This window comes from Leopardus geoffroyi, chromosome B4 (assembly GCF_018350155.1).
Source record: "Leopardus geoffroyi isolate Oge1 chromosome B4, O.geoffroyi_Oge1_pat1.0, whole genome shotgun sequence".
Taxonomy (NCBI): domain Eukaryota; kingdom Metazoa; phylum Chordata; class Mammalia; order Carnivora; family Felidae; genus Leopardus; species Leopardus geoffroyi.
Window position 1 is genome coordinate 25040016 of NC_059341.1, and position 18585 is coordinate 25058600.

The window sequence follows — 18585 nt, forward strand, 5'->3', positions numbered from 1 at the left end:
CATAGCAATATTTAAATAGTAGGTAATTGTTATTTTCCTATGCAACAAACTTTTATAGTTTGAGCTGATGTTCATGATGAACAAGTTTCGTATTTTTCGTGGAGATATTTCATCCTATGTGGTAATCAGAAAAATGTAAATAATGAGATACCATTTTTTGCAGTCATAGTGATAAATATTTTATTAAAAAATAATCAAAGTGGGGCGCCTGGGTGGCTCAGTCGGTTAAGTGTCCGACTTCAGCTCAGGTCATGATCTCACAGTCTATGAGTTCGAGCCCCGCGTCGGGCTCTGTGCTGACAGCTCAGAGCCTGGAGCCTGCTGTGGATTCTGTGTCTCCCTCTCTCTCTGCCCCTCCCCTGCTCATGCTCTGTCTCTCTCTGTCTCAAAAATAAATAAAAAACATTTAAAAAAAATTAAAAAAAAATAAAAAATAATCAAAGTTAGGAAATGTGAGGAAAATGACATTCTTATTCACTGTGGCTAGATGAAGTTGGTAAATCCTTTCTGAAGGGTCATTTAGCAGTGTGTTTCAAAATTTCAGATATGTCGTTGCACCTGGGCAGCTTAGTTGGTTAAGGGTCCAACTTCGGCTCAGGTTGTGATCTCGCACTTCATGAGTTTGAGCCTTGCATCAAGCTCTGTGCTGACAGCTCAGAGCCTGGAGCTTGCTTCAGATTATGTGTCTCTCCCTCTCTCTCTGCCACTCCCCTGCCTGTGCTCTGTCTCTGTCACTGTCAAAAATAAATGATAAAACATGAAAAAAATTTTCAGATAGGTCATCCCGTTATTCCAGTGGCTTCATTGCCAGGACTGGATCCTCCAGGAAAACAAGACTTCTATAAACACACACCACACACACACACACACACACACACACACGCACACACTGTAAGGACATTTATTATGTATACAAAATAGGATAGATATTTTAAGGTTACTTACATAAATATGTTACGTGTATATGTTAAGGATATTTATTATAATAAATTTCCCATATCAAAAAGTTGAAGATAGCCTAAATGTTTATTTACTTATTTTGAGAGAGAGACAGAGAATGTGTGCATTGGGGAGGGGCAGAGACAGAGGGAGAGCGAGAATCATAAGTAGACACCATGGTAACAGTGCAGAGGCCAACACAGGGCTCGATCTCACGACCACAAGATCATGACCTGAGCCAATATCAATAGTCAGATGCTCACCGGACTGAACCACCTAGGAGCCCCAGAGACAGGCTAAATATCCATTAATAAGGAAGTAAATTTTCACTTCTATAAAATAATGGAGTATGTGACCATTTTAAAAAATGAAATTTGGTTTACAGTGTACTGATGGTTTAACAAAGTATATTTAAAGCATTTGGTTTGATGTCATGTCTTACGCACATTTTGTTAGAATACTTTTAATATCTACTGAATTGCAAAAGGAAGTTCCCTGCTACACTGGCAGTCTACTTCATTACCAACAAAATTGCTAGTTATTAGATTTTTGGTTTTGTTTCCCAGTGCATGAGTGCTCAAATGTTGGACCCTCAACTTAATCTGAATATTGCCAAGAGGTTTTCACATGGCAACTTGTCTCATATTCTACATAAACATTTGATGACCCCTGTGCTATAAACAAAAATGCTGATAATGCAATGAATCATTTTTATAAAGGTACCTTGCTTGCATGCCATTATCCTTCCTTTTTAAAGAGAACATATTTCAACATGCACCACACCAAATTTTTCAACAGTGCCTTCATGTTATGCAATTTATGACAATTCAGTTTACAAAGTAGGAATATTTTCTGCATTCTCACCCCCTTTTAGTTCTGTGTATAAGATTTTAATATGCTAATTACTTTCGATAGTATAAAATATCCTAGAGTGAGGTGACTTTTTAAAAATGTTTATTTTGAGAGAGAGAGAGAGCATGCGCACATGAGTGGGGGAGGGGCAGAGAGAGAGGGAGAGAGAGAATCCCAAGGAGACTCCATGCTGTCAATGCAGAGCTCGATGCAGTGCTTGATCTCATGACCCTAGAGATCATGACCTGAGCCGACCTCAAGAGTTGGATACTTCATGGACTGGGCCACCCAGGTGCCCTTAGAGGTCAATAATTTTTATCAAGCATGAAATACTGCCCTTGAAATTTAGTTTTTCTGTGGTCTTTCTAAGCATGATAAAAATGGTAATCAGCTTATATAATATTATATATCTAGAAAATTTTAAGGAGTCTTCTCATTGTATAATTTTGTGAGTTATTTAGTACCTTGGTCTGGCATTAAAAAAAAAAAAACTAGTGTTACATATATGCAATTTTTAAGACTTCAAAATATTACAAAAATACTACATAATCCTTATGTAACAATTGAAAACTACAGCAATAATAGAAAATTAGATCAACGATGATCATTCCACTTAGCTATAAATCCTTAAAGAGCCTTCTTCACTCTTTGATCCTGATTTCCCTCCCATCCACTCTTGAATTCATTGTAGCAATTTTCCCTTTCCAATCTTCACTACTCCAGAATTGTTTTTTCAAGGTTACCACTGATTTTCACTTTAATGAATCTGAACATAATTTCATACATCTCATTTTATTTAACCTTTCAGCAATATTTGACCCAATGGAAAACTCTCTCCTCCAAAATTCTGTCTCCATGTTGCTTTTAGGATATCACTCACTCACCTGATTTTCCCACTGCCTTTCTAGTCTGTACACCTCAGCCTGATTTGCTTGTTTCTCCTCGTCCTCCACCTTTTAACCCATTGATGTCTTCCAGGAATTTGCCTTTGATTTTCCTTCTCTCAACTTTTACTATCTTGTATATTCTAATGATCCTTGAGTTTATATCTTCAGCCCGGATCTCTGTCCATAATTCCAGACCCACATATCAAACTGCCTACTTGATATCTCTTTCTGGACAGCTATTGCAAACTTAACATGTCCAAAATTGAACTACTGATATTCTTTCTTAATATTTGCCTTTCATGTCTTTCCTAATTGAGTTAATAACAGTTCCATGAGTTGCTCTGCTAGAAAACTTGGTATCATCTTTGAGTCCTGTCTTTTTTTTTTTTTTTTTTTCTTTTTCTTTTTCTTTGTCTTTTTCTTTCTCTTTTTCATACACATCACATCTAATCTGTCAGTAAATCTTGTCGGGTCTTCCTTCAAATATATCCAGAATCCAAACATATCTTCCATGACCAAGAGACTGTCATCTGTTGTTTATATTGGTGTAATAGGTAACTAATTGGTCTTCTTGTTTGTTTGTTTCTTCTTTTGTTTTTACTCTGTTTCCTTTAATTCTGAACACATTGGATCTATTAAAATGTAAGTCAGATTGTGTCCTTCCTCTGCTCAAAACCTAATTGCCTCCCATTTCACTCAAGAGTACATGCCAAAACTCTTCCTAATACCGACAAGTCCTATATAGGATCTTTTCTTCTCTGGTGTCTCCTTCTGTCTGATTTGAACTATTTTCTACCCCTTTCATTCTGTCCAGCCATACTGAATTTCTCACTACTCTTTAAGTACTTCGGACATACTTCTGTACTTGCTGTTAACTTTATCTGGAATGCTTTCCCTCTGATACCTCATGGCTTGCTTTTTCCCTTTTTGTTTGTTTTTTCTTTCAGTTTTTTGCTTAAATGTCACTTTCTCAGCAAGGCCTTTCTTGGCCATCCTGACTAGTATTTCAACTACCTTTTTCCTATAACACATCAAAATTTGATTTCTCTGCTTTAGTTTTTCTCCTCTAATACTGTATATTTTGCCTATGTAGTTTATTGTTATTGTATGTTTACTTCACTCATGAGTAGGATTGTTATCCGTTCGTTGCCATGTCCTCAGTACCTAGAAAATGTTCTAGTATATATAGTGCTTATTCAATAATGTTTATTGAGCAAACAGAGTTTAACCTGTGTATATTGTGTTTAACATAATACTAGTTCTCACTTTTACAAAGTTTGGCGTGGGTTCATTCTGACAATTAAACCTGCCAGTTATATACATTTTTTGGATTTTGGGGGGCCCAATATTGTGTTTACTTGCTACTTTTCTTTTAGTTATATTTATGTTAGTTTTAATTATGGTAAAATGTATCAAAGGAATAGCAAACTTCCTTTATATTTATTAAGGAAACTAAAACATGGTGCCAAATTATTATAGGACTTTAAAAATTCTTGCCAAGGGATTATGAGCCCTCAATACCTGAAATAAAAAGATGAAGTTGGAATTTATCACTTACAAATAAGAGCGAGCTATGCTGGTTAGGTATAGTCTTTTCTAACAGAGCAGTCTGCTATTCTTATACAGGGTTTGCGGAAGAGTGGAGTTTAAGGATTGGGGGACTTTCAGAGAATTAAATGGTTTGTCATCATCTGAAGTACCATGGTTATTTGGGTGAGACTGTTGTGGATTGGTTGGCATGCTGAGGCATATGTGTTGGAGTGATTTTGTCCTTTATTGGCTGTCTTTCAGAAGGAAGGGGCTGAAATGGATTGGTTGGTGAGTAAGGCTGGTGGGCATTGATTAACACATTTAAAACTGATTCTGGTGGCTTCTTGTTACCATGGCTACATGTTAGGGTTTTGTTTTTGTTTTTGTTTTTTGTTTTTGTGTTTCTAAGTTTGAGGTGGCTTTCACCAGATGTTTTCTATTTAAAAGCTGCTTCTATTCACTGTGTTCAAAATGAAAGCTATTTCAAATTCTATAATTACAGATTCATTTTTGAAGTTTGGGTCAAGAGGAATTGTTTGATAATTGCTTTCAGAAAGATTCTTCTTTTCTTGGATGTTATTTCAACTAGAAAAGTTATCTGTACAACAGTTTTTTGAGAAAACAGTTGCTAGTTTTGTTTTTGTTTTTGGTGCTCTTAAGGGCTCATGTTTAAGTCCTAAATAATCTGTGGGAAATTTCATTGTTTTTGGAAATGTATGTAGCTGCATGGTAATAATATTCTCTTGCATGCATTTAGTCCATGAAAAAGTAATTATAATTTTCTTTTTGGCGAATCCCCTAGTTTTTTCTATCAGGATTAGATACGAGGCTAAGAGTATCCAAATCATTTGTTTTTAATTTTTTTTTTAACGTTTATTCATTTTTGGAGAGACAAAGTGAGAGTGGGGGACGGGCAGAGAGCGAGGGAGACAAAGATTCGGAAGTAGGTTCCAGGCTCTGGGCTGTCAGTACAGAGCCTGATGCAGGACTGGAACCCACAAACCATTAGATCACAAACTGATCCGAAGTCATACACTTAATAGACTGAGCCATCCAGGCGCCGCAAACCATTTTTTTTTTTTTTTTTTTCAAACAAAAGCATAGCTAATCAGATTGTTGCTATTTTTGAGTGATATATATGACATATGAGTACTTCAGAATTTTTGAAGTTTTTCTAGATTTATTGACATAATTAACATACAATGTGTAACTATAAGGTATACCTCTATTAATTTGATACACTTTTATATTGTAAAATGATTACCACAATAGTGTTAATACTTCCATGACCTCACATAATTATCATTTCTTGTTTGTGATGATCTACTCTTGTAGCAACTTTCAAATATATAATACAGTATTGTTAACTGTAATCACCATCCTGCACATTAAATCCCCAGAATTTATTAATCTTGTAACAGGCAGTTTGCACCCTTTGACCAATATCTACCCATTTCTCACAGCCTCCTAACCCTGGCAACCACCAGTCTGTTCTGTTTCTGTGAATTTTTTTTTTTTTACGATTCCACATATAAGTCAGATCATACAGTATTTATTTACCTGTTTCTGATTTATTTTCACTGAGCATAATGCCCTCAAGTTTCACTCATGTTGTCACAAATGGTAGGATTTCCTTCTTGTTTGTGGCTGAAAATATTCCATTGTAAATATATACCATATTTTTTAATCCATTGATCCATTGATGGATGCTTAGGTTGTTTGACTATTGAAAACAATGCTGCAATAAACATAGGGCTGTACATATCTCTTCGAGGTAATGATTTCATGTTTTTAAGATATATACCCAGAAATGGGATTATTGGATCATATGGAGGTTCTATTTTTAGTTTTTTGAGGAACCACCATACTGTTTTACATAGTGGCTGTACCAATTTACAGTCCTACAGCAGTACAAGGAATTCCTTTCCTGTACATCATTGCCAGTGATATCTCTTGTCTTTTTGGCAATAGCCATTTTAATAGGTCAAAGTGATATCTATATACTGCAGTTTTGATTTGCATTTCCATGGTGAATAGTGATATCGAGCACCTTCTTATGTACCTCTGGCCATTTGAATATGTTCTGAGGAGAGACGTCTATTAAGGTGCCTTGCCTGGTTTTTAATTATATTTGTTTTTTGCTATTGAATTGTATGAATTCCTTACACCTTTCAGATATTGATGTTTTTCATATTTGTAGTTTGCAAATGTTTTCATCCTTTCCATAGGTTGCCTTTTCGTCATGTTGCTTGTTTCTTTTGCTGTGCAGAAACATTGTTTATTGCACTGTTTTTGCTTTTATTGCTTGCACTTTGGATGTCATATCCTAAATCATATGTAAGATCAATGTCAAGGAGCTTTTATCCTGTTTTCTTCTAGGAGTTTTATGATCGAAGGTTTTACATAGAAGTCTTTATTTGGGTTTGTATTAATTTTTGTGAGTGGTGTAAGGTAGCGGTACAGTTTTATTCTTTTGGATGTTAATATAGTTTTCTCAGCATCATTTATTGAAGAGATTATCCTTTCTCTTCTGAGTATTCTTGGGTCTCTTAACAAATTTTAGTTGACTTTATGCATGGGTTTATTTTTGGGTTCTTGATTCTGTTTCGTTCATCTTTGTGTTTGTTTTTATGCAAGTTCATACGGTTTTTAGTACCATAACTTTGTAATAGTTTGACACCAGGAAGTGTGATGCTTCCAGCTTTGTTCTTCTTTTTAGGATTGCTTTGGCTATTTGGGGTCTTTTTTGTTCCTTACAAATGTGAGGAATGTTTTTATTTCTGTGAAAAAGGTCATTGGAATTTTGACAAGGATTGCATTGAATCTGTAGGTGGTTTCAGGTAATGTGGATATTTAACAATGCTGATTTTTCTAATCCCTAAACAATGGGGTATATTTCCATTTGCTTGTGTCTCTGCTGTTCTTTTATCAAAGTCTTGTAATTTTTACTATATCTTTCAGAAAGTACCCACTTTATTGAGAGTTATTATCATGAAAAGATGTTGAATTTTGTCAAATGCTTTTTCCTTACCTATTGTGATGATCATATGATTTTTTTATTCTGTTAATGTGGTATATATCAAATATATTTATTTGATTTGATTTCTGAAGGATAATTTTGCTGAGTAAAGTATTCTTGATTGGTAGTCTTTTTCTCTTAGCACTTTGAACATATAATCCCACTCTCTCCTGGCCTGTAAGGTTTCTGTTGAGAAATTGCTAATAACCTTATGAGGGTTCACTTGTAATCAGATAGTCTTTCCTCTCTCTTTTTCATTCTTTTACTTTGTTCTCTGATTGCATTATTTGAAAGTTCCTGTCTTTAAATTCACAGATTTTTTTTTTTTTTTGCTTGATCCATTTTCCTGTCAGTGATCACTCCTGCTTTTTTCATCTCATTCATTATACTCTTCAGCTCCAGGATTTTTGTTTAGTTATTTTTTACTATTTCCTGCTCTTTGTTAAACATCTCATTTTATTCATATAGTATTTTTCTGATTTTACTGAATTGGCTTTTTGTGTTTTCTTGTAACTCATTTTCCTTAAAATTGCTATTTTGAATTCTCTTTTGAATAAATAACAGATCTCCATGTGTTTCAGATTGATTACTGGAAGATTATTGTGATCCTTTGGTGGTATCATATTTCCTTGATATTTTATATTCTTTGCAATTTTGCATTGCTGTCTTTGCATTTGAAGTAGCAGTCACCTCCTCCAGTCTTTAATGACTACCTCTTCAGTAAGTCCAAACCTGATTTTTTTGCTCCAGTGGTGTGCTGGAAATTCTCTGCAGGACACCTCGTTTTCCAAAAAGGCTCTCTCATCCGCGGGTGATTATCTTAGTGTTTTCTAGGGAGGGACTCCCAGATGTGGCTGAGAGGGAGGGACTGGAGGCAGTTTATGGGCTATTGCTAGGTCCACAGATAGACTATAGTATGTATGCCTGTTACCTGATGCACAGGTAGGCAAGACTTTTCCTCAGTCCCTTGGAATATGGTGCTAGGTCCCTACAGCTCCTGCAAAGGCAGTTTTGTCCGTGGGTAGATAGATGCCAGTTTGTTGTAGGTGGGCAGATGCAACAAGGTACATCTCATTCAGCTATGATACTGATATCACTCTGACATATGGGTATTTTAAAAGTAGTTTTTCCCCTAAGATATTTCCCTGATTTCTTCTTTCATGTTATATGGACTTCATACTATTTTAAAACTTTGTTTAAATTAAGCATTTTCAGATTTAAAAGCAAAACCAAAAATATAGCGCAAATCTAATTATTACTCCCATGTCTAAGAGTCACTGCCTTTAGGCAGTGAACTCTAACTTTTTAGTGTAACCTTCAAGGTTCTTCAGAATTTCTTCCCTGACTTATCTCTTACTACTTGCTTCCATGTGTTTTATGCTTTTTTTCCTCAAGTTCCTAAAAGTTTGTACTTTTCCTTTCAAGGCACCTAGATGCAATCTATGTAATCTTTGTGCTCACATTCTAATCGCTTAAGAAAATGGTTTTTTCCTGTTTCTTTTCCTGGTGACCTCTCCTGTTTATTTTCCCTCTTCAATAAAACCTTTCTGGTCCTCACTTACAGCTTTTCATATGTCAATTCTTACAAATCACATTGTATTATAATTATATATTTATCTGTGTTTGAAACAACAGATGAGTATTTCCTTGTATATGGTTGGTACTTCATCACTGTTCTGTGAATTAATAAATTAAGTCAGATGGGTAAAATTCAGAACTTTATGAAAATTGTCTTTTTATTCTTTATCAGTAAAATTATTAGAAAACGTTGGCTTTTTATATGGCTTTTTAATGGATTTTTTTTAAAGTAGTGAACCTGGTTTACATATGAAGAAGTTAAAGAAAGGTGAAGATGAAGAAGGGACATCAGAAGAATCTGTGATCACACCAGTGTTGAAGAAGGCCAATTCCCTAACTGGTGGTCTACTACAAATGAATGAGGGCAGCAGTTTAAGTGAAAAGGATCAGCATGAAAGCAGGTAAAGTCTATCAATTCTTTATTTCCCTGTGAAGGAATTTTAGCAGTGGTTACCTTTTGTGAAAATAAAATGCTGTAGTGTAGGTTGATCCAAGCTAAAGCAAGAAATACTCAACATATCAAATACACTGCTTGAAAAGTTATGATGAGGTTAAGTGACTTTGTCAAGGAGCAGTATCAGTAGTCACCATGGAATATGGAAGGTAAGTGTAAACAACTCCTTAGAGCATTTTAATTGGGAAAGGTAATAGAGAAATGGATGATAACTGAAAAAGAATGTGAATTGCAAAGGCATTTTCTTTCTTTTTTTAAGATGGGAACTTTTAGAGTATGTATTCTGTTGGAAATGATCAATAGAGATAGACATGGTTAGTTAACTTAAAATTGTTTGTGTTTCCAAACATTAGGAAGTTTGTTGATTATATTACATTATCTTTTAAAGATTATAGTAATTGTCCTTAGTACTACTATTCATGTAATTTTGTGGAAAAGTTGATTTATTCAGAATTGATTCCATGATGGGGTATTCTCATATAATTGAATGTACAGATTTAAAAATATATATGTATGTGTATGTATTATATATATATAATTATATATATTATAATATGTTATATATATAACTTTAATATATATTACAGTATATATTATTTCTATGTATTATGTATTGTTATATAGTGTATATATATTATATATACTAATTATATATAATGTATGATATATTATTATATTATACATTTATTATACTATATATTATTTACTATATTTATTATATTTATTTTATATTTATATAAATATGTAAAATATATTTATATAAAATATAGAATATATATTTATATTATATTTATATTATATATTATATGTTATATATTATATTATGTAAGTAAATATATATAAAATAAATATAATGTATATATAATATATAATAATATATATAATATAATATTTTATTATGTACATATATATAATAAAAAATACACAAACACTGAGGTCATTCTGAATAGAACTAATACTTCCTGGATGATTTTAGATATTCAGTGCCTTTGATAGTATCACAAATAGCTATGATTTTGTTAGGGACTTTAAAGTATCTGGTTATATCAAGTTAATATTTATTTACATTCTGGGGAAAGGGGAAGATTTTGTTTATTTACAATTGGAAAATAAACTAGTAATCCATAACAGATTATTCCTTTTGGACTAGAAAGCTCTAAATTACAAAAACCATGCTTCCTGTACCAGCAGTGTCATTGACACAGATTATATGTTCAATAAGTATGTGTTGAACGTGGGAATAAACAGTTGAATGAATGAATGAATGCCTGTTGATGAACTTCTCTAGAAGAAGCAAATCTTTAGTTTATTGAAAGTAGGTTTCCAATATTGCCTAGGTATAAAGTCTCTTAAAAGAATGTTTAAGAGTCAGAAATTGTTATGTATAGCTATAGCTAGAAATAGAATAATAATGTAGATTCATTTGCTATTATATTAGTTAGAAACACTTAAGTATTACTTTAACCACATATTCTAAAACACATGCTTTGAAGGCACATTCCTGGGTTTGAATTCAGGGTTTGTTCTTGGCCAGCTATTAGGGCTTCTTGGGCAAGTCACTTCGACTTTCTGTGCCTCATTTTCTTCCTGTGTAAAATACTAATATAATAACCTGCTTCATAGGATTGTTGTGAGGCTTAAAATACCTTTAAGACATGTAAAGTGCTCATAATAATACCTAGATAGTAGTTGCATAGTGAGTCTTCAACACGTTAATATCATGATTGTTAAAAAGGGGTTCTTTCATATAAGGACTTAACTTGCGCTTTTCAAGTAGGTTTTAGTGCCAGTAAAAGCTTATTTTTAGTAAAAATGACAACAACAAAAACAATGGTATCATTCCTATCAAATAATGCAAGTAGCATTAGGATTTTCCTTTGCTTTTGTTAGTTTTTATCTAAATTTAGTACTTTGTTGTGCCCGCTTCAGCAGCACATATACTACAACTGGATACACCTAATCCTTTGTTAATATTAGCAGTAGTATATTTTCTATGTTGTTTAATTTACTCTGTTGTTTAATCCCCTTTGTAGAAAATTAGTTTCAAATGCAGAGATTTTATATCCAAAACAATAGGTTTAAATATCCTTTGTATTTTAAGTATTTAATATTTGCCTGAAAAGAATTGTTGGGTTTTTTCAGACCTGCAAAGAAAATTTCTAAGAAGAAGAACAAGGTAAGAAAAATATACAATATAATTTTATTTGTTATTTATTTTATTTTTATTTTATTATATTATTTTGATAAATATTTATTAGAAATATTATTCAGTGGTTAAAAAAATACTTTATGAAAGATGTAGTGAAAAAATAGAAAATCTTCCTTTGCTGTAGAGACATTTTCTATGAAAAATTTATTTAGAAATACTAGCTATTGATAATGGTGTCTTTTTGATAAAAATCCGTTCTTTTAAAATGTCTCTGTGGTTTTGCTTTTAAATGTTTATTTACTTATTTTTTAAAATTTATTTTGAGAGAGAGCACGCACAAGTAGGGGAGGGGCAGAGGGAGAGGGGGAGAGAGAATCCCAAGCAGGCTCCATGCTGTCATTGTGGAGGTCAACATGGGACTCAAACTCAGGAACCCTGAGGTCATGACCTGAACCAAAATGGAGTCGGATGCTCAACTGACTGAGCCACCGAGGTGCCCCTGTTTTTGCTTTTATAAAAAGATGGGTATTTATCACTTCTCTATACCTAGTATATTTTATAAATATTTGGGGGACATTTTGAAATAATATTAATTATTTATAGGTCAAAAAGCAAGTTACGTCTATGGATGACCTTGTCGACTTAATTCAGTCATCTGAAACAGCTTCAGAGGATTGTGAGTTGCCTTACTCTAGGAATTTCATGTTGCTAATTGAAAAACTTGGCATGGATTGTAAAGGTAGGAAGCCTTTTTATGTATATTGCTGTAGTAATATGTGCACACCTGCTATCTCAGAAATATGTTTTTTTTAAAAAAAATTTTTTTTTTCAACGTTTATTTATTTTTTTTGGGACAGAGAGACACAGAGCATGAACGGGGGAGGGGCAGAGAGAGAGGGAGACACAGAATCGGAAACAGGCTCCAGGCTCTGAGCCATCAGCCCAGAGCCCGACGCGGGGCTCGAACTCACGGACCGCGAGATTGTGACCTGGCTGAAGTCGGACGCTTAACCGACTGCGCCACCCAGGCGCCCCAGAAATATGTTTTATATTAAAGGAGAACTATTGTATCCTGTCAGCCAAAGAGTCATCATTTCTACTGTACCTTTCTTAGTGGGAATGGCACATCTAATGTTTGTTAACTCTGCTTCTCTTCTGTGCCTTCACCCAGGTCAGGTCATTATTTTTCTCCTAGATTACTGAAATAACCTCAGGACTGTTTTCCCTGCCATTCAGCCTCCCAGGACCTTGGTCTGCACTGCAACCATAATTATTATGTATTTTTAAAAATGTGTATTTCATCATGTTACCTCCTTGCTTAAAGCTTAGCTATTACTTCTCATTGCTATTAAGTTAAAGGCCACAGTCCTCTGGCTTCATCTTGCATTGTTTTACATCCTTCTTTCCATCTGTGTCTTATCCACTGTTTTAGACATTTCTTCCTGTGAAAGAGCTTTTTGTTTCCAACAGCTTTAGTTAGGTAAACTGGTAAACTGCACATATATGAAGTGTGTCATTTGATAGTTTTGACATATGTTTACACGTATGAAACGATAACCATAATCCAGACAGTTAACATATTCATCACCCTTAAAAATCTCATGTCCCTCTATATTCCCTTATTATGAAGCTGCCAAATCGTTTTCTAAAGGAGTTGCACCATTTTCCATTCCCACCAGCAGTCTGTGAGAGCACCAATTCCTACATACATATTCATGAACACTTAGTATTGTCAGCTTTTTAAATCCTAGACATTTGGATGTATATTTAGTATATATATCATTATGGTTTTAATATACATCTCCCTAATAACTGATGGTGTTGGGCATATTTTCATGTGCTTGTTTGACATCTATATCTTCCTTGGTTTTTTTTTAATATGAAATTTATTGTCAAATTGGTTTCCATACAACACCCAGTGCTCATTCCAACAGGTGCCCTCCTCAATGCCCATCACCACCCGCCCCAACTCCCCATCATCCCTCAGTTTATTCTCAGTTTTTAAGAGTCTCTTATGGTTTGGCTCTCTCCCTCTCTAACGTTTTTTTTTTCCTTCCCCTCCCCCATGGGTTTCTGTTAAGTTTCTCAGGATCCACAGAAGTGTGAAAACATATGGTATCTGTCTTTCTCTGTATGACTTATTTCACTTAGCATAACACTTCTCCAGTTCATCCACATTGCTACAAAAGGCCATATTTCATTCTTTCTCATTTCCACGTAGTATTCCATTATGTATAAAAACCACAATTTCTTTATCCATTCGTCAGTTGATGGACGTTTAGGCTCTTTCCATAATTTGCCGATTGTTGAAAGTGCTGTTATAAACATTGGGGTACAGGTGCCCCTACACATCAGCACTCCTATATCCCTTGGGTAAATTCCTAGCAGTGCTATTGCTGGGTCATAGGGTAGATCTATTTTTAATTTTTTGAGGAACCTCCACACTGTTTTCCAGAGTGGCGGCACCATTTTGCATTCGCACCAACAGTGCAAGAGGGTTCCTGTTTCTCCACATCCTCCCCAACATCTATAGCCTCCTGATTTGTTCATTTTAGCCACTCTGACTGGTGTGAGGTGATATCTCAGTGTGGTTTTGATTTGTATTTCCCTGATGAGGAGTGACATTGCAGCTTTTCATGTGTCTGTTGGCCATCTGGATGTCTTCTTTGGAAAAGTGTCTATTCATGTCTTCTACCCATTTCTTCCCCAGATTATTTGTTTTTGGGTGTGGAGTTTGGTGAGTTTTTTACAGATTTTGGATACTAGCTAGAACTTTGTAGTTTTGCTATTGTAGTGGTTGGTTTAGGTTTTATAGTCTGTGGGTTAAACATCACAGTCTGGCTTCCATTAATGTTATACCACATCATATATAGTTTAAGAAAATTACAGTAGTTTACTTACATTTCTTCTTTCCCAGACAGATCCTTCCTGGATCTGTGGGATTATAGTTTTCATTCAGTTTAGAAAGATTTTGGCCATTTTTTCTTGTGATTAGACATCTTGTGATGTCTAATATGTGTTTATTCCTATCCATTGTATTTTTCATGTCTAACACAGTTTACATCTCTGTAAGTGCCATTCAGTTTTTAAAACAATAGCTTCTATGCCTCTACTTATCTTTTCATGCTTTGTTTGGAGATATGTTACTTACGAACAGTTTTACCCTTTAGTCTCTTGCTCTTGCCAATTATTAGATGAATCCAGAATGGTGATCAGCCTAAGGCAAATTATGAGTTTTTCTATCCTAGCTAATGTGAATAGATACTGTCCCTTGTTCTGTGAGGGCACCAGGGAGTGTTTCCTCTACTCTTTTCAGATTTTTTTCCCTTGATGACTTCCTTCTATGTATGCATTGGTTGTTACTCTGCTGAATACCCAAAGGGGGCCCTTTGCCGATCTCCAGGGTTTTTTCTCTGTTCTGCTTTCTCCTCTCCTATATGCTGATCTGTCATCTCTATCTGCCTTGAATTTGCCAGACTCTCAGTTTCATCATCTCAACTCAAGGAGTCTGGTGGAGACTATTTAAATAATGCTTTTCTCCTGTGTCGTAGCCTGAACATTCTCTCAAGGCATTGAGCTTGGGCATGTGTTAGGCTAACGTGTTTTGTTTTCAGGGATCATTGTCCTTCATTGTCTGAAGTTCTGTGTCTTGAAAATCATGTTAAAATTATATTTTGCCTGTTTTGTTTTTGCTTGCTTCAGGTAGGAAGATCAATCAGTACATGTTACTCCATCTTGGCCAGAAGCAGATTACAGTGGAACTTCGGCACGTACTCTAGACTGTCGAGAGTGCTTGTCTTCCTCATTTGCTTAATTGCCTCCTGCTTATCCTTCATTCCTCAGTATAGTTATCTCTTCCTCAGGGAAATCTATCTTCCTTGGGCCCAATCTAGATCAAGTTATGATCACAGAACTCTGTTTTCTAATAGGAACTATCTGAATTTAGAATTATCATTTGAGTTGTCTTTCTCCTTCACCAGACTTTAAGCTAATTGAGAACCAGGGGTCTTCTCTATTGTATCTGTAGAGCTGAGTATAACATCTTACATTGAAGGTATATATTTATTTAATGTGTGAATGAGTAAATTGAAAATGCACAGTCCTGTATATGCAAAAAGTACTCATATATTTTATTTCTGTTTCTTCTCTGATGTAGATACTGTTGGCTTCTTGAAAATCCAAGATATAGTTCTTTCCTATGAAAGATTAATGAAACTTAACAAAAGTCACTGTAAACTACTTACAGGAAAAATTAAAAAAATGGAAAAAACAGTTAGTGCACTACAAAACGAGCTACGAGAAGCAAAAGACATGAAATCACGGTTAGAGCATCAAAAAGTGGAATGGGAACATGAATTCTGCAGTTTGAGGTATAGCATCTTGGTTTTAAAGAAACATTTGAACTGTTTACTTTTATACTACAGATGTATAGGGACAGTTTTGTAACTGCTAACTTACCATGTGGGATTTTACAGGAAAGAAAACTTCTTTAGTGTTGTGAAGTGTGAGGTTCTTGGAAATAATACAGCAAGTTCTTAACAGTGAATACTTGTAATAATTTAATGTATTTTCCAAATCATAAGTTTAATGGCCATTTAAAAGTCCACCATATAGAAATGTCATTATTTAACAGATTGAATTTTGCTTGTTTTTCATTTTTCTGTATTTTAATGCTGTAAGGAATGTCTTTTATATAAATCTGTTTCTACATTTCTGGTTACTTGGAATAAATTCTTCAATATAATATTATTTGATTAAAGTATAAAAATTTTTAAAAAGGTCTTTGATCCACATTGTTCAATTGTTCTCGGGAAAGTTTATATTAATCTCTATACCCAGCAACAGAGTATAAAATGGTCATTTTTCTCAAGACAGAAAAATTCTCAAAAATTGATTCTGTTTTATTCTCAACATTCAGGGTTAAAAAAGTAAAGTGGGGGTGCCTGGGTGGCTCAGTTGGTTAAGCATCTGACTTCAGCTCAGGTGATGATCTCATGAGTTTGAGCCCCGCTTTGGGTGGGCTCAAGCCCTGCTTTGGGTGAGCACGAGCCCCATTTCGGGTGAACCCCTCTTCTCTCTCTCTCCCTCTCTCTCTGCCCCTCGTGGGATTCTGTCCCTTTCTCTCTCTCCGCCCTCGCTCACTTGTGTCATGTCTCTCTCAATAAAAAATTTAAACAAAGTAAAATGGGGGTGCCTGGGTGGCTCAGTCAGGTCATGATCCCAGGGTTCATGAGTTCGAGCCCCACATCGAGCTCTCTGTGGTCAGTGGAGAGCCCACTTCAGATTTTCTGTCTCCCTCTCTCTCTCTGCCCCTCCTTTGTTTGCATGTGCTCTCCCTCCCTCTCTCAAAAATGAATACACATTAAAAAAAAAGTAATACGGAAAGTGATTACTGGTAAGTTTTTTAACATCTCTGTCATAGGTAGATAAAATTAATTCAAATGTGTATGCTGAAATCACATATTACTCTTTATTGTTTACTTAATATGTATCCTGTGTTGTTCTAGAAGGGATTCTTAAGTGATTCATAAAGTAGATAATCAACAAGGTAAGTTGCAAGTGTGGTGGAAGAAGAAACAAAAAGTATAGGGCAACAGATATTAGACTCGCTAGCCTAGTCTTGGATGACAGTAATCTGCACGTGTATGTTGTGTAAACAACATCCGCAGATGCTCTCTTACACTGCACATCATTTTTGGAGGTACCTATAATGTTTCATCAAGTGGAAATTTATTTCTAGTGAATTGATAAAATTGTTTATAAACAGTAACTTCTCTTTTTAATGAGTAACTGAATTATCTGTCCTATGGAGGAATAATTACACCTGTAGGAAAAGGGGTAATTTTCAACTCTAACTTTTCTGAATAATTTCACACTTCCTTTCTTACAACATCTACCAGAGTTATTACTGACTAAAACTAAGTTGCATAATGCTTTCTCATTGCTTCTTTTCAATTGTATATATCTTTTGGAAGAGATTCAAGTGAGAAATTAAAAACAGCCCTAGAAAGGAAAAAAATTTGAGAACATAGAAATTTCATGTGGACAGCCAACATGTGGAACCAGATCATAGGAGGAACTTTTTATTTCTAACAAAACAAATTTTAAAATAAGCATATTTAATTGCAGATTTACTTTAAAACAAGAAGAGGAAAAAAGAAGAAATGCTGATATGTTATATGAAAAAATTAGGGAGAGGTTAAGAAGAAAAGAAGACCAATATAATAAAGAAGTTGAAACAAAACAACAATTTGAACTCGCTCTTAGAACACTAAACATGGAATTGAAGGCCGCAAAAAATCATTTGAATCAGGTAAATTACTTTTTGATAAAAAATTGTGTATTTCCATCAATATTATATAGTGTATTATACATATATTTTATGGTATCCCTTTGATTCAATATATATTATTTAGGTTTAAAATAAATTAAAACATGGGATCATGGTCCTTTGAACATTTTTTTAAAGTTCTCCTCTTCAGCTTTTGACTTTTTTTTTTTTTTCCCAACGTTTATTTATTTTTGGGACAGAGAGAGACAGAGCATGAACGGGGGAGGGGCAGAGAGAGAGGGAGACACAGAATCGGAAACAGGCTCCAGGTTCTGAGCCATCAGCCCAGAGCCTGACGCGGGGCTCGAACTCATGGACCGCGAGATCGTGACCTGGCTGAAGTCGGACGCTTAACCGACTGTGCCACCCAGGCACCCCTTGACCTTTTTTTTAACGGTATGAGACCAGAATCATAATGAAATGTATCTACAGGTTGTAGAAAAGCGCAGTGACACTCAGTGGCAACTTTCTCCACAGAATGCCAGAGAATTCCAGGATGGAATTCTAAACAATCACCTTTGCAAACAAAAGGAGATAGAAACGGCTCATAAGAAAACTAATTCTAAGGTTTCTTCTTTAGCTATTTTGAAGTACATGTGTGTATGTATTTGTATATATTTTATTTTTTTAATTATTACTACTTTTTCTCCATGTATGTATATATATATTTTAAATATATATATTTTAAAAACCGAACACTGTACATCATGGAAACTATACAGGATTTTAAAAGCACATATATTTTTGGGGAGGGGTATGGGGGGGCGGTGGCATTTTTGCTTCATTCGATAAAATAATATTCTTGATTAAATGCATTTGTCCCCAGCAAATAGTGACATTCATAAT

The 18585-nt window shown here is 34.6% G+C and overlaps 1 protein-coding gene across 13 annotated transcripts in view; it reads left to right on the forward strand.

The window, feature by feature from the left end:
* ANKRD26 (ankyrin repeat domain containing 26) overlaps positions 1-18585 on the forward strand; it is a 106681-nt gene that overhangs the window by 64381 nt on the left and 23715 nt on the right. For 10 of the 13 annotated variants that reach the window (XM_045466324.1, XM_045466332.1, XM_045466334.1 and 7 more), the window contains 5 exons: positions 9036-9206; positions 11402-11435; positions 12012-12147; positions 15565-15778; positions 17538-17721. In XM_045466324.1, coding sequence (XP_045322280.1) covers positions 9036-9206; positions 11402-11435; positions 12012-12147; positions 15565-15778; positions 17538-17721 — 739 coding nt within the window. The remainder of the gene's footprint in view (positions 1-9035; positions 9207-11401; positions 11436-12011; positions 12148-15564; positions 15779-17537; positions 17722-18585) is intronic. The other 3 variants (XM_045466327.1, XM_045466329.1, XM_045466331.1) reach the window with 1 other exon arrangement.